General features: G+C 41.8%; 2 protein-coding genes across 5 annotated transcripts in view; both read right to left on the reverse strand.

The window, feature by feature from the left end:
* Positions 1-25,868, reverse strand: part of SNCAIP (synuclein alpha interacting protein) — a 266,108-nt gene that overhangs the window by 154,991 nt on the left and 85,249 nt on the right. The gene's annotated exons all lie outside the window — the stretch shown is intronic.
* On the reverse strand, positions 16,765-17,775 carry LOC130272655 (olfactory receptor class A-like protein 4). The gene has a single exon (XM_056518512.1). It carries the CDS (start codon positions 17,773-17,775, stop codon positions 16,765-16,767), a length of 1,011 nt encoding a protein of 336 aa, XP_056374487.1.

Consider the following 25,868-nt stretch of genomic DNA (forward strand, 5'->3'; position numbering starts at 1 on the left):
CTAAAATTTTTAGCCTAAAGTCTATCTGCGTGTTATATGCCGATAAGCCGCAGTTCAATTATATAAAGCTGGCGCTTTAATTCAATGAACTGCAGCGGCTTTTGCAGATGCAGGGACCTGCCGTCGCTGCTGGCTTCTCTACCCCTGCCTGTCCTGGAGTCTAGAGCCCTGCTGCCGCCGCTTCTCTCCCCCTGCTATCGGCACCGCTGCCCCTTCTCTCCCCCTGGCTATCGGTGCCGCTGCCCCATTGCCAGTGCCGATAGCCAGGGGGAGAAAAGCGGCGCCGGCAATGGGGCAGCGGCGCCGATAGACAGGGGGAGAGAAGGGGCAGCAGCACCCATTGCCGGCGCCGCTGCCCCATTGCCTCCCCCATCCCCGGTTGTATAATTACCTGTTGCCGGGGTCGGGTCCGCGCTGCTTCTGGCCTCCGGTGTGGCGTCCCCTGCGTTGTTGCTATGCGCTGCACGGCGCAATGACGAGTGATCAGTATTATCTGCGATCTTCTGCTCTGGTCTGCTGGAAGGCAGATCAGTGCAGAAGACCCCGGGAGACGGATGGAGGCAGGTGCGGGGACCTCCATCTGCCATCTTGGCTGATCTCATCCCCGTGGCAGTGCCGCACTGCTGCAGATGCCGTGATCTCTATTGATCATGGCACCTAAGGGGTTAGTGGCAGACATCATTTTTATGAAATTTGTAACAAATTCGGATTTTCAGATTCGATTCGCTCATCCCTACCTCTGACCCCTGCTGTCTAACCCCTTAGATGCCACATTCAATAATGACCAGTGCATGTGAGTAGTTTTGCCTATTGACACCCCACCAATGACTGTCCATAGCAATAAGGGGCGTGATAAGGGACACATATGTGCCAAAGGTAGAACTCTATTAGGCCATGTAGTACTCCAGTGATCATACAGATGAATGCAGCTTCAAGTCTTATAGTTGGACTGAAAAAAGGTGAAGTAACGTTTAGTAAAGCTTAGTCATAAAAACTGACCTATTTTTTTATTTAAAAAAATATTTGTTTAAAAAACAGTAAACTATAAAAAAAAAACACATATAGAGCATTGCTGCGGACATAACAACCCATAGAGTAATGTTCACTGTTTTTCCTATTTCTGCTGCAGATTCGCTCAAAAATCCACAATGGATTTACATAGCTAAGTGGATTAACCCTACATTCTTTGGCTTTACTGATCACACAAATGGTGACTTCTCTAGCTTTTCTATTCCCAAACTAAGCTTTAGCTGTTTACAGTGATCACTGGTGCTCATATCCATAGCTATTTTGACCATTCATGATAGCAGTCATTTTTGGCTATATACAATATAATAAGTCAGCTAAAATACAGTAGATCATCTGTTATGTGTGCGTCAAGCTATTGGTATACCGATCATGAAGATAAATGCACGCTTTCATCTGACTGACATTATGCTGTAATGCTTAACAGTTATCAATCTTTACTACTATGCCTTTGCATAAAAGACTCTTATGTGCATTGTGCTCAATGTATGTGTTGGAAAAGATACAAAAGATTACACCAAGGTCTGGTAACTTCAGAAATCATGCTCACAACAGTTATAGATTACATTGATTGAACCCATATAAAGCAACTACTGAATAAGAACATAAAACCAGCGAAGTGGCATGACATCAGTTTCAGAAAATCACAAACATTTGTCTGTGAAACCAGGGAACAATATTTCAGAGAATTACTTAACCTCACGCAAAGTACAGTGAATTCCCTATGGAACAGCAGTCTTGTGCTGGAATAAGAAGACAGATGATAAACAGTGCAGAGGTCAATCGAGCCTTAGGCAAAAGGCTCATGCAGATTTGTTAACTCTGAATAATGCATTCTGAAGTGTGCCATTTGCCTAAACACACGGTGGAACCGTCTATTTAGTTCTATAAGCTGATCAATATTCAAGTAAATGTCACCAAATATTAGCATAAATGGAAACCAGATTCTGTTTCAAATCCTTGAATCTCCATTAAGGACCATATTTTTTAACTACAAATATATCACAAAATATGAGTATACTACATGCTTGTCTCAACTACCATTATTCAGAGAAACCCAAAGAACTCCCCCTTTATGCATCACTTTGTCATGAATACTTTTCTGTATTAAAGCATAGTTAGATTTTCAGTGTATGGACCCCCAAGAATACAAATATCATCACTGCACAACCTCTGTCTGAAAAGTCATCTACAGAACTGCAGTCAACTGTCAGTCTATATAGCTAGTCTTAGGGGTGTTTGTAAAACTGCAGCCCTTATACCTACCTTGTACTAAAGAACATAGATCGATGACATGCTAAAGGGAACCTCTCATCACTTTCATGTTGCTAAAACCACAACTCATTTGAATGGTCCCCGATGACTTCCCCCTTGACCACCAGCCTTGATTGATAGATCTATCCCTGTTTGGTTATAGGAAGAGATCTCTCAATCAAGGCCGGTAGGGCACACAGAACCCACCAGGGACCAGCCTGATAACTTGTGGTCCAGGCAGAATGAGAGTTTGCCTTTAAACCAATGTTAGTGACTGTTGTTCTTTTAAATAAACCAAGAGTTTAAAGACAACCCATTCCCAAGAATAAAGCTTTGCATACAAACATCTGATCACAAGTCTAGCTTCTCATAGCAACCCTCTCCCCCCCGCCCCCCCCCCCCCCCCCCCAGCAAACAGTCAATTTTGCTGGGTAAACCTGTAATTGCCTATAAGTGAATTGTAGACAATTTAAACACATGGTAAATTGGGTCACTCTTATCTATGATGTCAATATGGCATAGGGACAGGGGTTGTCTTTATGAGGCAAGGTTTTTAATAGAACTCCTTTATAAGGACTATTATTTTTAATCCAATAAGTATTTTATTTTCTAGCATTGCTAAAGTAATTGGGTTACCCACAAGTTGTGCAACCAATGCAGCTGTGCAGGGCCCGAGCAGATGAGGAGGGCAATCAATAAGATTGGCTATTAGGTACTAATTTAGCAAGTTTCATGGCTTGTCTTACCTAAAGTAGTGGGCTCCTAGAGATCAACAAGGTAGGTGCCCTATGATGAGCTACTGGAGAACAAGATGCCCATATACTGTTCTTTCACATGGGCCCTTTGCTGTCTTCACGGAATTAAACACAATGATGGACATAATGGACTTATTTTCAACACCTTTGAAAATGAATGTAAGGATCTTTAAACATGCACAGCAGAATGAAATATCTGTCATAAAGGTCATTAACAAGTAAAATGCAGAGAACAGGACACCGAGCAGACGTACACATTCCAGTCGTGTGTGAAAACACTTTAAGAGAAAAAACAGATGCTTACACATATTTATTGACCTTTGAAATCAAAAGTGACTAATACACTATGGCACACTACTGCCCCATGTGGATATACATACATATGCTATACAATACTATTAAAACCTATTACCTAACACTTGCATCATATAAATGGAAGCATAATTAAAGAATAACATGTATGGCGTGCCCACGGATATGAATGGTTTTCTTATCTAACAAGTCATATTGTTGCATGATTGAACCCATATTAACCAACCCTCACGGCAGGGAATATTAATGAAAATGACCTGACATTGTAACTAAATGCAGAATCTAAACACCCCTCAGGTGCTAGGAAAGTAGCAGGAGGTATTCTTTTAATCATGTAATAAAATTTACCATGGTGTCAAGTTACTATCCACCCCATTTCCCTAGAAATGAGCTACTTCTTGAGTTCCTTACTTTGAATTCATCCCGAGGGGATACTAACACCACAAACTTTAATACTTTTCATATTTCAGGATTGTATTTCCGTTTCGCCTTGGACTAGGCTCACTACTTGGCCGTGTTGCTTTGTTGGGCAGATAGACTGAAAGTACATTTGAGCATCCAGAACATATTTTATGTCTTTGGCTGTGAAAAAACTTAGAGGCTGGCTCCAGGTTATAAACTGCCACTGTATTCCAAAAATAGCTTACTCAGGAAATAATAAGATTTCCACTGAAAGAAAAATACTTTGGGGTTCCAAATGAAGTAGTTTAATAACTGGTTACTGGCTCTCTAATACTGGTGTAAATTTACAATTAATTTTAAAAAAAAGAAAGCTGTGTTACATTTATCCAAAACAACAAGGAAATTGGTATAAGGCAGATAAAATATCCGCTAAATCTATAACTTTTATTTACACTCTTGGTCTGTTTTCTTTCTAGTTGGCTTTGCTCTAGTGTTTTACACAGGGGCATCACAGTCATGTATGAAGAGTATGAAAGTCATAACAGAAATCTTACTGTACTTTCCCTAATACTCTGGAAAATCCCCCAATTCAGACTCCAATAAAAGAAGACACCATATGGAAAAATAATTTTGGGGTTTAACATACATTTTTACTAATTTAAGGAAATGTTTATTTTACTTGATCAATGTCAACTAGAGGCAAAAAATATTTGGAATTTCAGAGAAATAAATGATCACACTGACAAAGGAGTCCTCAGCAAAAAAATGTGGCTTATCTCTAATGGAAACACAGTCTGAGCCAGGCAACCCCTTTGAAAGAGACCTGTGTACGGTATACATCCCATTTTCAAAATATATTCATATATATATATATATATATATATATATATATATATATATATATAATGCAAGTTGTGGAGTACGCTTCCCACTGAACATCCAAATGGCTCACCTGTGCCACGGATCATCCGGTTCCGCCCTCGGCCCACAATCCAATTGAGAAAAGAAGAAGGTCCGGCACTTCAGGTGAAGGATCAAAACCAGCTTTCCTTTATTCAAAACCTTGACACAGTTCACATACAGAACAACATCTGACACGTTTCGCCCACGTTGAGGCTTAATCGTGGGTGAAACGCGTCAGTTGTTGTACTGTATGTGGACTGTGTCAAGGTTTTGAATAAAGGAAAGCTGGTTTTAATCCTTCACCTGAAGTGCCGGACCTTCTTCTTTTCTCAATATATATATATATATATATATATATATATATATATATAGCAACAGGAGAATACAGCAGCACACTGCTAGCACAAAGATATAGATAAGACATGAGTATATAGATACAACATGAGAAGCTATTCAGCTCATGTTGGATCTATATACTCATGTTTTATCTATATCTTTGTGCTAGCAGTGTGCTGCTGTATTCTCCTGTTGCTGTATATTTGCCCAGCAGCCTGCACCTGTAAGCCAGGTCTGTATAATAGTTTGGAATCAATAGTGCTGGCCAACTTATTCTTTGTTAGTATTACACATATGGGGGAGTGGCTACCTCCATGTTGGTTCTTGCAACCCACCCACCTCTATCAGGTGTATATAAGGTGATTTGGATGTTCCAGATCCTGCAATGCCTGCTGATCTATTCACACAGAGGCATATTCATAGTGTAGGGTCCGTCCCAATGAGATCACCTTACCGTGGTGAGATGGTCCAAGCTATTTGGCCGCCAAAATGCAAGCTAAGTATCTCACTATTTCATTACTGCACCAGAGCTGTATAGCTTCTCATGTTGTATCTATATACTCATGTTTTATCTATATCTTTGTGCTAACAGTGTGCTGCTGTATTCTCCTGTTGCTGTATATTTAGCCCAGGTCCGTATAATAGTTTGGAATCAATAGTGCTGGACAACGTATTCTTTGTTTATATATATATATATATATATATATATATATATATATTGTTACGCCGAGCGCTCCGGGTCCCCGCTCCTCCCCGGAGCGCTCGCAGCATCCTCTCATTCGCAGCGCCCCGGTCAGACCTGCTGACCGGGTGCGCTGCAATATCTCTCCCAGCCGGGATGCGATTCGCGACGCAGGAGGCGCCCGCTCGCGATGCGCATCCCGGCTCCCGTACCTGACCCGTTCCCCATCTGTCTTGTCCCGGCGCGCGCGGCCCCTTAGGGCGCGCGCGCGCCGGGTCTCTGCAATTTAAAGGGCCACTGCGCCACTGATTGGCGCAGCAGGCCTAATCAGCCTAACCCTCTCTGGCACAGAGGATCCACCTCCAGCCAGCCGAATCGTGACAGTAGATCCGGCCATGGATCCCGCTGAAGTCCCACTGCCAGTTGTCGCCGACCTCACCACGGTGGTCGCCCAGCAGTCGCAACAGATAGCGCAACAAGGCCACCAGCTGTCTCAACTGACCGTGATGCTACAGCAGCTATTACCACAGCTTCAGCAACAATCTCCTCCGCCAGCTCCTGCACCTCCTCCGCAGCGAGTGGCCGCTTCCAGCCTACGATTATCCTTGCCGGATAAATTTGATGGGGACTCTAAGTTTTGCCGTGGCTTTCTTTCGCAATGTTCCCTGCACTTGGAGATGATGTCGGACCAGTTTCCTACTGAAAGGTCTAAGGTGGCTTTTGTAGTCAGCCTTCTGTCTGGGAAAGCTCTGTCATGGGCCACACCGCTCTGGGACCGCAATGACCCTGTCACTGCCTCTGTACACTCCTTCTTCACGGAGATTCGAAGTGTCTTTGAGGAACCTGCCCGAGCCTCTTCTGCTGAGACTGCCCTGCTGAACCTGGTCCAGGGTAATTCTTCTGTTGGCGAGTACGCCATCCAATTCCGTACTCTTGCCTCCGAATTATCCTGGAATAACGAGGCCCTCTGCGCGACCTTTAAAAAAGGCCTATCCAGTAACATTAAAGATGTGCTGGCCGCACGAGAAATTCCTGCTAACCTGCATGAACTTATTCATCTTGCCACCCGCATTGACATGCGTTTTTCCGAAAGGCGTCAGGAGCTCCGCCAGGATATGGACTTTGTTCGCACGAGGCGGTTTCTCTCCCCGGCTCCTCTCTCCTCTGGTCCTCTGCAATCCGTTCCTGTGCCTCCCGCCGTGGAGGCTATGCAAGTTGACCGGTCTCGCTTGACACCTCAAGAGAGGACACGACGCCGCATGGAGAATCTTTGCCTGTACTGTGCCGGTACCGAACACTTCTTGAAGGATTGTCCTATCCGTCCTCCCCGCCTGGAAAGACGTACGCTGACTCCGCACAAAGATGAGACAGTTCTTGATGTGAACTCTGCTTCTCCACGCGTTACTGTGCCTGTGCGGATATCTTCTTCTACCTTCTCCTTCTCTGCTATGGCCTTCTTGGATTCCGGATCTGCTGGAAATTTTATTTTGGCCTCTCTCATCAACAGGTTCAACATCCCGGTGACCAGTCTCGCCAGACCCCTCTACATCAATTCTGTTAACAATGAAAGATTGGACTGTACCGTGCGTTACCGCATGGAACCTCTCCTAATGTGCATCGGACCCCATCACGAAAAAATTGAATTTTTGGTCCTCTCCAACTGCACTTCAGAAATTCTTCTTGGATTACCGTGGCTTCAACGCCATTCCCCAACCCTTGATTGGTCCACAGGAGAGATCAAGAACTGGGGTACTTCTTGTTACAGGGACTGTCTTAAACCGGTTCCCAGTACTCACAGTAGTGACCCTGTGATTCCCCCGGTATCTGGTCTTCCTAAGGCTTATATGGACTATGCTGATGTTTTTTGCAAAAAGCAAGCAGAGACTTTACCTCCTCACAGGCCTTATGACTGTCCTATTGACCTCCTCCCGGGTACTACTCCACCCCGGGGCAGAATCTATCCTCTGTTTGCTCCAGAGACTCAAGCCATGTCGGAGTACATCCAGGAGAATTTTAAAAAGGGGTTTATCCGCAAGTCCTCCTCTCCTGCTGGAGCTGGATTTTTTTTTGTTTCCAAAAAAGATGGCTCCCTACGCCCTTGCATTGATTACCGCGGACTTAATAAAATCACGGTAAAAAAACGCTACCCCTTACCTCTTATCTCGGAACGCTTTGATCGCCTACAAGGCGCCCACATCTTTACCAAACTGGACTTAAGAGGTGCTTATAATCTCATCCGCATCAGGGAGGGGGACGAATGGAAGACTGCATTTAACACCAGAGATGGACACTTTGAGTATCTGGTCATGCCCTTTGGCCTGTGCAACGCCCCTGCCGTCTTCCAAGACTTTGTTAATGAAATTTTTCGTGATCTCCTATATACCTGTGTTGTGGTTTATCTGGACGATATTCTGATTTTTTCTGCCAACTTAGAAGAACACCGCCAGCATGTCCGCATGGTTCTTCAGAGACTTCGGGACAATCAACTTTATGCCAAAATGGAGAAATGTCTCTTTGAATATCAATCTCTTCCTTTCCTAGGATACTTGGTCTCTGGCCAGGGACTACAAATGGACCCAGATAAACTATCTGCCGTGTTAGATTGGCCACGCCCCTCCGGACTCCGTGCTATCCAACGTTTTTTGGGGTTCGCCAATTATTACAGACAATTCATTCCACACTTCTCCACTATTGTGGCCCCTATCGTGGCTTTAACCAAGAAAAATGCCAATCCTAAGTCCTGGTCTCCCCAAGCGGAAGACGCATTTAAACATCTCAAGTCTGCCTTTTCTTCTGCTCCCGTGCTCTCCAGACCTGACCCATCTAAACCCTTTCTATTGGAGGTAGATGCATCCTCTGTGGGAGCTGGAGCTGTCCTTCTACAAAAAAAATTCTTCCGGGCATGCTGTTACTTGTGGGTTTTTTTCTAGGACCTTCTCTCCGGCGGAGAAAAACTACTCCATTGGTGATCGAGAACTACTGGCCATTAAATTGGCGCATGAGTTTTTGAATTTGAAAAAAAATAAAATTGGCGCTTGAGGAATGGAGGCACCTGCTGGAGGGATCAAAATATCCAGTTATTATATACACTGATCACAAGAATCTCTCCTATCTCCAGTCTGCCCAACGACTGAACCCTCGCCAGGCTAGGTGGTCGTTGTTCTTTGCCCGTTTTAACTTTGAAATCCATTTTCGCCCTGCTGACAAGAACATTAGGGCCGATGCTCTCTCTCGTTCTTCTGATGCCTCTGAAGTAGAGGTCTCTCCGCAACACATCATTCCTCCGGACTGTCTGATCTCCACTTCTCCAGCTTCCATCAGGCAAACTCCTCCAGGGAAGACCTTCGTTTCTCCACGCCAGCGTCTCGGGATTCTCAAATGGGGACACTCCTCCCACCTCGCAGGCCATGCGGGCATCAAAAAATCCTTGCAACTCATCTCTCGATTTTATTGGTGGCCGACTCTGGAGACTGATGTTGTTGATTTCGTGCGGGCCTGTACTGTCTGTGCCCGGGATAAGACTCCTCGCCAGAAGCCTGCTGGTCTCCTTCATCCTCTGCCTGTTCCTGAACAGCCTTGGTCACAGATTGGTATGGACTTTATTACGGACTTGCCCTCATCCCGTGGCAACACAGTTGTTTGGGTGGTCGTTGATCGATTTTCCAAGATGGCACATTTTATTCCTCTTCCTGGTCTTCCTTCAGCGCCTCAGTTGGCAAAGCAATTCTTTGTACACATTTTTCGCCTTCACGGTTTGCCCACGCATATCGTCTCGGATAGAGGCGTCCAATTTGTGTCTAAATTCTGGAGGGCCCTCTGTAAACAGCTCAAGATCAAATTAAACTTCTCTTCTTCTTATCATCCCCAATCCAATGGGCAGGTAGAAAGAATTAATCAGGTCCTGGGTGACTATTTAGGGCATTTTGTTTCCTCCCGCCAGGACGACTGGGCAGATCTTCTACCATGGGCCGAATTCTCATACAACTTCAGAGTCTCCGAATCTTCTGCTAAATCCCCATTTTTCGTGGTGTACGGCCGTCACCCTCTTCCTCCCCTCCCTACTCCCTTGCCCTCTGGTTTGCCCGCTGTGGATGAAGTGACTCGTGATCTTTCCACCATATGGAAAGAAACCCAAAATTCTCTTTTACAGGCTTCATCCCGGATGAAAAAATTTGAAGATAAAAAAAGAACAACTCCCCCCATTTTTGCTCCCGGAGACAAGGTATGGCTCTCCGCTAAATATGTCCGCTTTCGTGTCCCCAGTTACAAACTGGGACCACGCTATCTTGGTCCTTTCAAAATCTTGTGCCAGATTAACCCTGTCTCTTACAAACTCCTTCTTCCTCCTTCTCTCCGTATTCCCAATGCCTTCCATGTCTCTCTCCTTAAACCACTCATCCTTAACTGTTTCTCTCCCAAAGTTGTTTCTCCCACTCCTGTTTCCGGTTCATCTGACGTCTTCTTTGTGAAGGAGATTCTGGCCTCCAAGACTGTCAGAGGTAAAATATTTTTTTTGGTAGATTGGGAAAACTGTGGCCCAGAGGAGAGATCCTGGGAACCTGAGGACAACATCCTAGACAAAAGTCTCATCCTCAGGTTCTCAGGCTCCAAGAGGAGGGGGAGACCCAAGGGGGGGGGTACTGTTACGCCGAGCGCTCCGGGTCCCCACTCCTCCCGGGAGCGCTTGCAGCATCCTCTCATTCGCAACGCCCCGGTCAGACCTGCTGACCGGGTGCGCTGCAATATCTCTCCCAGCCGGGATGCGATTCGCGACGCAGGAGGCGCCCGCTCGCGATGCGCATCCCGGCTCCCGTACCTGACCCGTTCCCCGTCTGTCTTGTCCCGGCGCGCGCGGCCTTGCTCCTTAGGGCGCGCGCGCGCCGGGTCTCTGCAATTTAAAGGGCCACTGCGCCACTGATTGGCGCAGCAGGCCTAATCAGTATGTTCACCTGTGCACTCCCCACTTATACCTCACTTCCCCTGCACTCCCTCGCCGGATCTTGTTGCCATTGTGCCAGTGAAAGCGTTCCCTTGTGTGTTCCTAGCCGGTGTTCCAGACCTCCTGCCGTTGCCCCTGACTACGATCCTTGCTGCCTGCCCTGACCTTCTGCTACGTCCGACCTTGCTCTTGTCTACTCCCTTGTACCGCGCCTATCTTCAGCAGTCAGAGAGGTTGAGCCATTGCTGGTGGACACGACCTGGTTGCTACCGCCGCTGCAAGACCATCCCGCTTTGCGGCGGGCTCTGGTGACTACCAGTAGCAACTTAGAACCAGTCCACCAACACGGTCCACGCCAATCCCTCTCTGGCACAGAGGATCCACCAGCCGAATTGTGACATATATATATATATATATATATATATATATATATATATATATATACGTTTTAGTGCAAAATCTGATGTATATAAGTTGTATAACATATATTTTAGATGCTTTTACGACTTGTCCAACAATGGGCGTAGCTTACTGCAAAAGGTACAATGCTTTTATTCATTATGGTTGGTAAATGATTCTGGTATAAAGTAAGCCAACTAATCTTTGGTATTAACTTAGACTAAACAGTCTAAAGATACTCCAGCATTAGTAAATTGTGTTACATCCCCCAAAAATATCTGTTAGCCAGTGAATCCCTAGCAACTAATCTGTCATAAAATATTGTCAAAACATAAATTGCTGACTGGAGAGACGAGAATTAGCAACTTGTTGGCAGGTAAGTCAAACCGTATCCATCTTAATATGTAAATTCTTTCTAGTATTGCATACAACTGGAAAACATATTTACATGCTAAGTAAATAGATTAGTTGTCCTCATAGCCCTCAAGCACGGCTGTAAGAGTCATGTCAGAGATAATATGACTAATTGGTCCTCCAGGAGGAAAGATCTTCTATAGAACAGATAAGATTGGTGGGTTGATCAGGAGTTAAGATTCCCTCTAGAACTGACAGTATTTTGGGTTGATCAGGGGTTCAGTAAAGTGGTCCGCCCTGGCCATGGTGCACATGGAGTGGGGAGGTCCAGTAACGCAGAACGGTAAGAAGATCATGGCATTCCCATATGGGTGGAAATCAATGTAGATTATCCTATCCCAGTAGCAGGACAATGGCCCTTATTTACTAAGAGTGGAGTGTAGGTTTCTTTGTGGGTTTTAATTCCCCACAATTTATTTTCCCTGGTATTTACTAAGCTTTCCCTACAGTTTCCACTCTCCCTACACTTTGCTTTTTTTTTTTACACATGCTCTAACCTATAGGGTTTTCCTCAGCTGAAATCCACCACATTTTCTGTGGAAACTTTAGTAAATGTGTTGGGATTTTGTGAAAATGTCGGGAACATGCCCCTTTTCTGTGACCACGCCATTTTTCCAGACAGCCACGCCCCTTTTCGGGGTTTTCTTAGCAAAATGGAGAGTTAGTTGGGTTTTTTCATTTCTTGCGCAATTTCAGGCGCAGACAGAATTTCAGGTGCAAATTCAGGCGCAGACAGAATTTCAGGCGCAATGCGCCTGAAACTGGCGCACAACCCGACAAAACATGTCGGGTTTGCAATAGTAAATGAGGGCCGATGAGTTGGAATCTATTCTAAAAAGAAGAGGCTGTTGTTTTCTCTGAGATATGCAGTCGGTTATTCCACGGACCTCAACATAGTATGTCGTCACTATTGCAATCTTCTGCCAAGTTTCTAGAACATTTTAGAAAATAGGGGAATGATGCCAATGGGCACCCTTTGGTGTTACAACCTGTTCTATTTGGCGCCCCTACGTGTATCTAATTTCTTCTTAAAGTCAGCATCTATAACTACACTTACTGGAAAGAGCATACATGTGTTACGATTTACTCTGAAACTCTGGACTAGGGTGAAAATCCAAGACCACATTGAATTTTTTGAAAGAAAAATAAGACATTTGTGGTTACAAATGATCTATGAAAAAAACTGAAATAGCTTCTAATAAAAGGTATCATAAGCTATAAATAATTCAGAAAAAAAAATAGGCTAACAAGCAGAGTTATGCATAAGCAAATGTGAGGCAAATATGAAAATGTGCCAAGTAATAAAATAATATTTTATTATGTATTGTATGCTTTTTGTAACTTAAAATTCCATATTATACATTTTAATATGCAACAAATAAATTTACTGTATAAAAATAGGTTACAGAACTAAAGTTATCTAGCACACAAAATTTGCTTTATATACAATATGGGTGTTAACAGATATACCCAATAACCATTAGTAATCTACCGAGATTTGATCCAATTGCAGTCTAATTCTATTTCCCCCAGTCTTCATAGAAAGTGAAATGGAGTTTTTGTATTATATATTTACTATGTCATTCCAGGACAAAAAACAATATATGATCTATACACATTTCTACAGCCCTGCAGGTATAAGCAATGTTGTGTGGTTACTCTCTTTGTTGTGTTGGGCTAGTGACAACAGTTCTACGAATTACACTTACATGTTCATCTAGAATAGTTCTTAGGGTGCATTCACACTGAGGAATTCACAAGGAATAATTTCGGTCAGGAAATTGTTGCCTTCTGTCATTTTATCCATCAAGCGAAATTCAAGCGGAATTCGAGAAGAATTTCCATGCGGAAATGAAGAGGAATGAAGGAGGAAGCTATTTAATCTACTTTTCTGAATTCCGCATAAATTCCGCTCAAATTCTGCTTATAAAACGATGTAGGGCAGAATTTTTTTTACCATTGACTTCTATTGGATTCTGCACGCGGATTCCGCTTGAAGAATGAACATGTTCTTTCTTCAAGCGGAAAGGATTTCAGCGTCGGAATTCTGCTAGCAGAATTTCCGCAGTGTGAACATGACAGTAGAAAAAACCTTAAAGTCAATGGGGGGTATGTATGAAGGATTTTACCCAGTTTTTTTTTACTGTGATTTGTCTCAAATTTCCTTTTATGTCACTTTTTGCGACAAACAATTGTGCCAAATGGCTTAGAACAAAATCACTGATTTCACTTTGTTAGTCGTGATTTCAGTTACAATCATTCTTTGATCTGGAATTCATTAATTGCGACTTTTTGATTTGGCGCAAGTTTAGGCGCAAATACCTTCATTTAGGAGCAAATCTACACCATGAATAAATTGACAGAGAAAATAGCTACCAAAATTAGAATGTCCCCAAGTCAGATTTACTGCCTGGAATTCTGCGCCTTTTGTAGGGCTACATTTGTTGCAAAATTAGAAACTTGCGTACGACAATTGATAATTTTGGCGCAAATATGCTCCATTTGACGCAAAAAAACATACATAAAATCACACATTGCTACACCATTATTGATACATACCACCCAATGGGCAGAGGAGATGTACATTAAGTTGGAGATGAGAGTTCAAGAGGAATTACTTGAATAAATTCCTCTTAAATTACTCAGTGTGAACGCATCCTTAGAGTACTAAATTGCAAATCTAGTATATGCAAAGATAAAGAAACACGATAAATAACGGAGCTTAACGGTGTATTCCCATCTGAAACCTTTATGGTGTATCCACAGGATATGCCATAAATGTCTGCAATGCCATAAACTTTTGGCCTAGTCATGGTGGTGGATTCCAAAAACAGCCAAATGGGCTGTTTTATGCTATTTTCATAACTCCTACAAAAGTTAATGGCAGCTGTGAAAGAGCAGCACTGTAAGCTCTGCTGTACCGAAAACTCAGTATAGTTTAACTTTGCTGCTAAAACATTGCCTATCCCCTTTGCTGCAGTCAGCACAGCAGGCATTTATATTTAGAAATAAACAGCTAAGGTGTAGTTTACATCTGTGTTGGGGACTCTGTCCTGAACCTCCAGCACAGAGTCTGCTCTCGGCCAGAAAACTGAGCCAGACGGTCAAATTCACAATGGACACCGACAGACCCCATTGACTTTAGGGGTCCATTTGGTTTCCGTCTGGTGTCTATTTATTTAGACGGATTGGACCGGACAAAAAAAATAATGGTTTCAGTGTTTTTTTCTTCCGGCTCAGGTCCCGATAACTAAACAGTTTCTCTGACAGGGCTCCCCAAACGGAGCTCCAATGCAGATGTGAACATAGCCTAAGTTGTATCTGACAAAGTAGTAACAGTGGACATGTCATTAATGTTTGAGATGGAATAGCCCTTTAATTGCCATTCAGATATATGGGAAAGGTAGAAGGCAATATGAGCCCTAGAAACTGTTAAATAAAATACGGTACTCAATACTCAAACTTAATTATGTACATATCTGTACACTGATAAGCTACATTAAACCACCAGCCTAATATTGCTTTGTAGGTTCCATGATGCTGCCTAAGAGGTCCAATCCACAGAAGCATGTACTCCATAAAACCTCTAAAAGTGTCCTGTGGTACCTGGCATAAAGACATTAGCAGCAGATCCCTTAGGTCCTTTAAGTTGTGTGGTGGAGCTGTCATGGTTAACACCTAGTCGAATTTGGAAGCCAAGTCAAAAACTTTATCTCTTTGTTTTGTTTATTAAATTTGAAATTATTTTTGGAATAACACATTGCCAAAAAGATGTATACTTCATTTGCTTGGGTAGGTGATATGTGTCAAAATAAAATTCTCATGAATACCAAAAATCAAGATATCTCAAATGAACATTGCTTAGGCATCTTACTGCTTATAATTACTCCACTAGCTTGCCTTCTCTCCATAGTACCTACTAATACTATCTCTTCCCAAGTTATGTGACTCACACCTGGCCATTCACATAATGTAAAGGAAAGTATGATTTATTAGATCAGATCCCATTCATGGTCCATGATCTAATTCTGATGCTCATATGACTAATATAGATGTCTTTCGCAGAGGACAGCATGGGTACTCTGAGTAGTTTGTGGCTATGCAGTTCCATATGCAGCAAGCAGTGATGTACTATGTGTTCGGACATGTCTCCATCATAGCCACCATAATGTTTTCAGCAATTTTATGCTACAGTAGCTCTTCTGCAGGATTGGACCTGACAGGTTAGCCTTTACTCCCCAAGCACCTCAATGAGCCTAAGAACCATTGCACTATCCAGTGCATACTGTGAACTCTAGACCCACAAGATCTGCTGTTTTAGAGACTCTCTCCTACAGTCATCTATCCATCACCATTTGGCCTGTCAAAATCCCTTAGGTCCTTACAATTGACCATTTATACTACTTCCAGCACATCAACATGGAGAACTGACTGTTTACTTGATACATGATATATCCTACCTATTGACAGGAGCCACTGTCACGAGAATCAATGTTATGCACTTCATCTATCTGGTTTTAATGTTATTGCTAATGGTATATAGTGATGGTATATACTTCTGATATATTCAGAAATGTAAGAATGTTAATAAGCAAAAAGAAAGAATATTACTTATTACTAACACTTCAGCCATTGTCCTTTATGAATAGCCAATAATTCTAAAGGTAATTTCAAATTATAAAGGTTTTAATAAACAGTGGTATGTAGAGTGCATAAGAATATTGTATAAAAATACAAAAAAGGAGCTTAATTTATGGGTCCATTCACATAATAGTTTTTTCCTTTTTCATAAAAATCTAATTATTTGATAAGACCATGAAGTTGGAATGGACCTTAAACTGTGACAGCCCTAGTGAACCCCCTGCAGTTAGTTAATATAAACAGTTATAATTCAGCTCATGTTATAGAAGTAATGCATATGTAAACATTACATAAAGTTTAGAGATATCAGGCTAATTTAAAAATGAACTCAGGCAAGCCGCTCTGCTCTGTAATTCAATTACTTCTAATAATATTGTACTGATAGCAAAAATATTTACAAAGTGAATTTCATAGGAAGAGTTAAAGATCGGTCTACACTGGTGCCATGGCTTTGGTTTTGAATCCTTAAAAGGTATAAGGAATCCATTACAGTCTGTTTAGGAGATCTGTTTATAATGGATCCATTACATTAGGATTCTATAGGAATCTGATAAAAGAGAATTATAGAAGTATAAACAAAGCCTGACAGTAATGAAACACTATGTACCTGCCTATTTCTTAATCCAACCTCAAAACTTTGTAGACTGCATAACCATTATGAAGGTCAATGTAATTTCCTTGTGAAGTATAAAGCCACAAGATCAGTCTTCTGTGGCCGGTTCTTCAGGTATGGACTTCTGACTGCTGGTAGGTAAATTCTTGGGTTTACTGTTTGCACAGCAGAAGGAGCTCAGGGATCTAATTTGCAAACTGATTTTGTAGTTTATTAGCATTAGCAAGTATGGGTTAATGCTGGAGTATCCAGAAAACATCACAACAAGTAGGGTTGAGATTAGATACCACGACCATATGTACTTTAAGAACAAGACAAGGACAAAGTGGGCAACCCACAGAGCAGTAATAAGGAACATTAACAGTACTATCACTTTGGATGCCCGTAGGACCTCAGTCTCTGAAGGGTCATGCCCAATCCAGATATTGCCATAAGTTGCTTTCTTTTGCTCACAAAATAGAATAAGTATACGTAAACTGACTAGAATTAAAAGCGCTAGCGGGATTAGATCAGTGAGGACCATGAAGATCTGATGATAATAAAGTTCAACTGCAGTATTTGGAAAATTAAGGGTACATTCTTCATAAAGGAAGCTGTGGGAGAAGGGGTAAGTAGTATTAAGGCGAAGCTGTCGTGCTTCATTTTGCATATGATTTCCAAAGAGTAGGTAAGGGCAGCAAACTGCGATTCCTGTGACCCACAAGACAAACACAGCAATGAGATGATGCTTGCGCCATTTGCCATTAGGAGGTGTCCTCAGCGGATGGACAACTCTTCTGAGCTTCACACAGTAGAATACAGCCAAGTAAAAGGTAAACCAAATCTCCAGCTTAGTAGTTAAGGATGCTGTAAACAATCCAAATTTGCAGACATGAGAATTAGGGACCAATCCAGCATTGAAAATAATATTCATAGCATTGATCACAATATTCTTTACTACGTGAGCAAATGCAAGGCTGAAAATTAGGGCAAATGAAGTTGGCAGACGTCTTGTAATGCACTTCCATGTGCAATAAATCAATATGGTATTTCCCAATAAACTGACAAATATCAGGATACAACAGGCAATAATTTCAATGACACTTGATGAAAGCCTCATTTTCAGCATCGGGCGAGTGACCTAAGAGATCCTGTCACTTCTTCGGTGAGAACAGACCCATGAAAGAATCTATATCTGTGCCCAGGAACAAGAAAATCATCTCTGTAACATCTGAATAGGAGCAAGACTTTAGAAGCAGAAAGCCTGAGCTCTGTGTCTACTGCAAGGCAGAGAAATGTGCAGTAACATTTGGGCTATGTGGCAATACCATGGGATTGAGCAATGGAAGAGAAAAACACAGATATAACTGGTAATTAAATCTCTGAGAAACCTGGTAACAGAAGGGCAACATATAATCATTTCTCCTGGGATTTCTAGTGCAATACATAATCTACTACATTGCATGAGAAAGAAATGGTTACATTGTTTTTATTATGATAATCAGAAAGACTTATCTCTTACACAATCTGCTGTAATTAAATATTCTTCACTATGATTCTCACTAGAGATGAGTGAATTTTTGAAAAATTCAATTCAGCAAATTTGTCGAATGTAAAAAAAAAAAATCTATTTGATCCGAATAAATTCTCGGCAAATTTTTATTAGTAATGTATTTTAATAATGTGATTAGTAAAGTGGGTGTGTGTTTTACTTTTTTTCTCTATTTTATTTACATTTTTTAGGTAGTACTACAACTCCCAGCATGGAACAGACTGTTCCATGATGGGAGTAGTAGTACCTGTGCCAATAGACAGATCGCCATCCCCCTCCTCTCCGCATGTGTAACTTAGAGAGGAGGGAGATCGGAGCGGACCTGTCGCCACAAATCGCTTATTCTCCTCTGCATGAGCGAAAGGGCAGAGATCTTAGTGCTTAGATCAGGTCCCACCCGCATTTCCTGAGTTTGGTCTCTGCCAAGCCAGCAGGAGACCAAGCCTGCAGCGGCCGGCAGCCACAGGGGGCCGCAAAAGTGTTGTTGTTTTACATCTAAAAATATTAATAAGTTCTAAAAGAAGTATATTGAAAAGTATATTATTACAGTATAGTCTATAACATATTTTAAAAGAAAATTACGACAGTGGCCATTTAACACAAAAGGATATCATAACGACAGAAGCTTGCGGCACTTAGCAATAGATAAATCTTTTTTTATTGACAATCTCGGTCAAGGAACACAGAAAACCAAGAGATGGCTGTTTTACCATTTAGGCAAAGATGAAGCGTGCCTAAACCAGGAAATGGCTGTCTCCTGGTGTTCTGTGCTCCTTGACCAAGATCGAAGTCCTGCAAGCTTCCACATATGTAGTCTGTCACTTAAGTTTGCACTGTCTAAGGATGCTGATCAAGGATCTTAGTGACTTCCTAAGAACAATGCAGATTTAGTGACAATTATTTATATATATCTATCTATATATATATATATATATATATATATATATATATATAAAACTCAACGTGTGTGTATGTGTATGTTCCACAAAAACGTTCAAACGGCAAAAGATATTAACATGAAACTTGGCACACATGTTACTTATATGTCAACAACAAACATAGGATAGGTGATTTAACCCTTACTCACCCCCATTTGCCAGGGGCGGGGTTTATGTTTAAAGTCCCATGCAAGTCAATGGGAAATATATGTTACTGCATAACTTCCAAACGGCTTGAGATATTTCGATAATACTTGGTCACATGTTACTTATATATCCACTTAAAATATAGGATAATTAATTTAACCCTTAACTACCCCCATTTGTGAGGGTCGGGGTTTTTGTTTAAAGTCCCATGCAAATCAATGGGAAATGTATGTTCCCACATAACTTCTGTACGGCTGGAGATATTTCAATAATTGGTACACATATTATGGGTCGGGATAGGAGGTCGACATAGGAGGTCGAGATAGGAGGTTGGGATAGGAGGACGGGATAGGATGACGGGATAGGAGGTCGGGATAGGAGGACGGGATAGGAGGACGCGATAGGAGGTCGGGATAGGAGGTCGAGATAGGAGGTCGAGATAGGAGGTCGGGATAAGAGGTCGAGATAGGAGGTCGGGATAGGAGGTCGGGATAGGAGGTCGAGAGAGGAGGTCGGGATAGGAGGTCGAGAGAGGAGGTCGGGATAGGAGGTCGAGATAGGAGGTCGGGATAGGAGGTCGGGATAGGAGGTCGGGATAGGAGGTCGAGATAGGAGGTCGGGATAGGAGGTCGGGATAGGAGGACGGGATAGGAGGACGGGATAGGAGGACGGGAAAGGAGGACGGGATAGGAGGACGGGATAGGAGGACGGGATAGATGGACGGGATGGATGGACAGGATAGGAGGACGGGAAAGGAGGACGGGAAAGGAGGATGGGAAAGGAGGACGGGAAAGGAGGTCGAGATAGGAGGATGGGAAAGGAGGTCGAGATAGGAGAATGGGAAAGGAGGACGGGAAAGGAGGTCGAAATATGAGGACAGGAAAGGAGAACGGACTAGGAGGACGGGATAGGAGGACGGGATAGGAGGACATCATAGGAGGACGGGATAGGAGGACGGGATAGGAGGACAGAATAGGAGGTCGGGATAGGAGGTGGGGATATGATGACGGGATAGGAGGTCAGGATATGACAACAATATATGAGGATGGGATATGAAGTCAAAAGCTTCCTCCTTTATTTATTTTCCTCCCCAACAAGGATTAGGAAGGAAAAACCAGGCAACGCCGGGTACTCAGCTAGTATATATATATATAAAACTCAACGTGTGTGTGTGTATGTATGTGTGTGTGTATGTTCCAGCATCACATCCAAATGGCCAAAGATATTAACATGAAACTTGGCACACATGTTACTTATATGTCAACAACAAACATAGGATAGGTGATTTAACCCTTACTAACCCCCATTTGCCAGGGGCAGGGTTTATGTTTAAAGTTCCATACAAGTCAATGGGAAATATATATTACTGCATAACTTCCAAACGGCTGGAGATATTTCAATAATACTTGGTCATATGTTACTTATATGTCCACTTAAAATATACAATAGTTTATTTAATCCTTAACTACCCCCATTTGTGAGGATCAGGATTTTTGTTTAAAGTCCCATGCAAATCAATGGTAAATGTATGTTCCCAGATAACTTCCGTATGGCTGGAGATATTTCAATACCTGGTACACATATTACGGGTGGGGATAGGAGGATGGGATAGGAGGACTGGGATAGGAGGACCGGGATAGGAGGTCGGGATAGATGGACTGGATAGGAGGATGAGATAGGAGGTTGGGATAGGAGGTCGTGATAGGAGGTCGTGATAGGAGGTCAAGATTGGAGGATGAGTACGGGATAGGAGGACGGGATAGGAGGTTGGGATAGGAGGACGGGATAGGAGGTCGGGATAGGAGGTCGGGATAGGAGGTCGGGATATGGGGTTGGGATGTGACAACAATATATGAGGACGGGTTATGAAGTCAAAAGCTTCCTCCTTTGTTTATTTTCCTCCCCAACAAGGATTTGGAAGGAAAAACCGGGCAACGCCGGGTACTCCGCTAGTATATATATATATATATATATATATATATATATATATACACAATACAAATAGATGCAGCACACCACGGCTTGAAAATCACGGTGCAAGGTTTATTCCATAGTGTATTCCAATAGACAACGTTTCACCAGCCTCACGCTGGCTTTTTCAGCCAGCGTGAGGCTGGTGAAACGTTGTCTATTGGAATACACTATGGAATAAACCTTGCACCGTGATTTTCAAGCCGTGGTGTGCTGCATCTATTTGTATTCAAACAAAGAGAAAGGTGTATAGCCAGCTCACCGTTTGTAATGATTTGATCCTGACACTCGTAGGAATTGGTTCGGAAGCCCGGAGTAGAAGCCAAGCTGTTGTCCTGGTATAGATAGACCATAGAAGAAAAGGTTCCAGCTCCCGAAAAAATGTAAGTTTTAAAAGTCCAAAATTTATTCAGTCCATATTAAAATCAAAAAGACTTTTTGATTTTAATATGGACTGAATAAATTTTGGACTTTTAAAACTTATATTTTTTTCGGGAGCTGGAACCTTTTCTTCTATGATCTATTTGTATTGTATGGATTAAGGAACCGGCGACCGAGGCTCCAAGTATGCTTGCACCCCGTTCAAAACTATCTATTTATCTTGATGTGCTGTTCATATTTGGACATATATATATATATATATATATATATATATATATATATATAAAGCACATTTTAAAATAGTAGCTAACTGCGCAAAGCAATAGAGCAGGCTAAAGTTGCAAAAGCATGTATTTGATGATCTAAAACATTATGGTTGAGTGTTTCTTTATAAAAAAGAAAAAACTAATAAACTCATAAACTCTAGCTATCATACACAAAACATCTCACAAGATGGAAGCGTGAGAATTCAAGGAGACTTGAAGCTAGATTCGCTTGCAGACTCATTTGCTTCTGGTTTTCACGTCAAGTGACATTTCCTGAAAATGATAATTATAATTGCTCACAAGGTTTTGGGTCAAGTAAAGAACAAAGGGAAAAAAAGAAAAAAAACTCATGCACTGTTATTTTATTCATTGCCTTTCCAACTCATGACATATTTGATTTATGTTACTTACAGACTAAGTTCCAGGCACAGGATCACCTTATCCCTACCAACGTTTATTCAGAGTGTTCCCTGCTTATTAAAGTTCAACAGTTCAATGCAGTCATTTTTAAGAGGCTTGCTTTGGAAGGCAGACTAGTCTGCAAAGCTTTTTTATCCACATGCAAAGATAATGATCTTGCCACGGCAAATCTCCTGTGACAGGACACTAAAAAAAATAGGTTTTCTCTGCACATCTTCTTTTACAGAACTAACATCAAATTAGACTCCCAGACAATCACATTGTGAGCTGTATCAATGAAGCCCTGATCTCATGAATATGATGCAAGTGCACACAATGGCCGTCTTCACTATGTACAGAATATATAGTGAGCTGATTGTTCCTAAATATACTGTCATTTGATGTTAACCACAGGGAAAAGCATCAGAGCACGAAAGGCAATGTGTTAAAGGCATAGAGCGTTTATATCAGTTTTTGTCATGCCTATAAAAACAGCAAATAAAATCGCTTTATTCCCACAGCATCCATATAAATGGAACTTGCAGCATTATTAACTGTGAACTACTATGCACATTAAAGGGGCAATATACATTTGTGACACAGCAATCAAATGAGTTGGAACAGTAATAAATTCTTTATGGAATACATGACGAGACATAAGAAAATACAGATTCTGTGCTTAGAAGTTAGATGCATACAAAAAAGAAGGTTGAAGAGGCACTCTTGGTCAAAAAATGGAGGCTCTTAGGGCACTTTTTGATCAAAACGTGTCCCCCATCGACCACGCGTAGAAGCTAGATGCGACTCAAATTATAAACACACTGCATTCACATTTTTGGAGCATTAGAATTGATGATCTGGTGATGGATTTCCCTTGCAAAACAGGGGGTTTTATGCATATCAGTATTATCTGTAGTACAGATCTAGAGTGGTAACATTAGGCATAACTTTTACAGTATAGGTGAGGTGTGTCATTCTGAAGGCCAGAGATAAGAAATAAGAAAGGTGGAGCAAGAATGGACAGACAACCATGGAAGAAGCCTTTATTCTCTCCCCCCTACACTGGTCTTTCTCCTACTTCAAACGTCAGGCTTAGTAAATCACATTTTTTATGTTTACAGGAGATTTTTGTATGGCACTATTTTGTCTATAGTCACTAAAATGAATATCAGAGCTTATCCATTTTCTCCTAGGGTCCTAGTAGCTAGAATATGACTAAATCTGGTCCTCACCAGTGGTCAAGATATACACCTACACCTAAATCAAAATCAATATTGATGCTAGGACTAGCACTGTATCATGCAGTGGTTGGTGCTATATAGTCTATAACATCTGACACTATTCTGAAATGTAACTGAACCTCACATTTTATGAGAGCACTGCTGCTGTACAGAAGGGAACTGTGACTTGTGTATATTTACTGTGATTGCATACCTCGGAAATATACACCTGAGCCTGTTGAGAAAGGCTCAGGTGGAGCCGCAACACGTGTAGTAACGCTAAGCTGATAGCTTAATAAAACAGTGTAAAGCTATCTAACGTGTGCCGGGACCATCTTCATTTGCTATACTACCTTCCACGTGCACCGAGTACAAGCCACAGTGCCGACTGCTTCTTTCTTTATTTAGTTGCTGTTTTAAATCTTTTCTTTTCGACTTTTGCTTTAGAAGGTTTGTCTAAAAGAACATACCAAGTCACAATTTCAGGTGATATCCTGCAGTGGTAAGGAATTTATCATATGCGACATTTCAGCTTGTCGCATCTTTGGTCACAACTGCGCTTAATAAGGCGCAAATTTACACTAGCCCCGACTTGGCTTACAAAACTGACTGTTGACAGCATTATTAAAAAGTGGCGCATTTTGTTGCCCGGGATAAAGAGTCACACTAAAAGTGGCAGAGGAATCACCATACAAAGTGGTGTACTGCAGTAAGAAATGTGATCAGCACCAGATTTATCACTTGCCCTGATCCATGTAATACATTTGGTGCAGGTAGACAGTTTCCACTACATGAATTAATGGGGTAAAAAGACATTCACCTACACCACTCGATTAATTCCCCCCATAGTCACATTGTATCAAATGTTGCATGATAAAAATTATTAGAACACCATGCATTTATTTTAATTGGCCCATGGTCAGAGTCAAAAGAAGGTGTAGATAAAGTAGAGATCATAGGTCAGCAGTCTTAATAAATGGAGCAATATATAATTCAGGCATAAACTTTCCCAAGGTATCTTTCTAATCATCTCCTAATTATATTTCATAATAAAATGAGAGAACAATCCAGCGTCCATGCTTCAGCACATCCTCAGATTACATGGCTGCCTAAATTGGTTTCTAGTCATCCAGAAAGTCAAATGATTTAGTAGAACATGTACTGTATCTCGGTGTGCATCACATTTTCTTACAAAAAGATTTCTAAGTGTAAATGGGAAAAAGCTAAAAGTTATTCTGACTCATGAACACTTAAAGGGAACCTGTCATCACTTTTATGCTGCCTAATCCATGAATCAACAAAATTGTTCCAGCAGCTTCCCCTGGCCCCATCAGCCATGACTGATAGATCCCTTCCTATATGGGTATAAGTAGAGATCTATCAGTCAAGGCCAGAAGGGCAGGAAGAAGAATCCCAGCTGACTCGTGTTTCAGGCAGCATGAAAGTGATGATAGGTTCCCTTTAAATAACTTGTATATATTAACCATTAACTACTGACTAAAGGGCCCTTCTATGTACATATGAGCTCAGAAAAAAGAAAACTACTTATGTAGTACAGGAACATTATATGGTAAGCTGTAGCTGTAAGTAATGCAAATCATCCAATTAATAATAGATGAGCTCATTTCTACTAAGGGAGTAAACACATCCTGTTCCTTAGAGTGGCCTCTTTTGAATTGTCTTATGTGTTCTCTTAAGAAAGATAAAAAAGAAAGAAAAATGAATAGTACACCTCCCATGCAATAGATCAAATCAGTCCCGTCAGCAATAAGGTTAAAAGAAACACATAAATCTCTCAAGGTCGACAAATTATTTTCATTCTGTGTGTCTAAAAAAATACAAAGGCAAAATACCTGTGAAGTAAATGCTAGAATGAAGTAATTTATAATGCCCAGAGGAGGAGGCCTGCAGGAGGCCTGTTTATGGAACCCAGCCCAACATGAAAGTATAGTATATAGAGAGAACAGGAGGCAATACACAGTTGCATATGTAATACCCACAGGCCGGTCCTGTTCCTGCCATACAAGAACATTTAATTTCTTCAATCTTTTTAATGTGATCTAAAGTAGATTGTTAAAAAGAGTCAAATAAGATTAGCTGTGCAGAGTTAAAGTGGTGCACCCATGTCAGTTAAAAAAATTTAAATGCTGCAGAAACTTATAGCATTGCTAACCTCTCTGCCCCAATTCTGAAACCACAAAGAATCCATTTGTTTTGCTGTTCTGTAGTTTATCAGTGCACTTCCTGGTAGAGCAGTTGCTCAGTACTACAATTGCCAGAATGCATTGTTTTCCCTCTTCATTACAGTCCTCCTATCCTGCCACATCTCCGCCCACAGC

This window comes from Hyla sarda, chromosome 1 (assembly GCF_029499605.1).
Source record: "Hyla sarda isolate aHylSar1 chromosome 1, aHylSar1.hap1, whole genome shotgun sequence".
NCBI lineage: Eukaryota > Metazoa > Chordata > Amphibia > Anura > Hylidae > Hyla > Hyla sarda.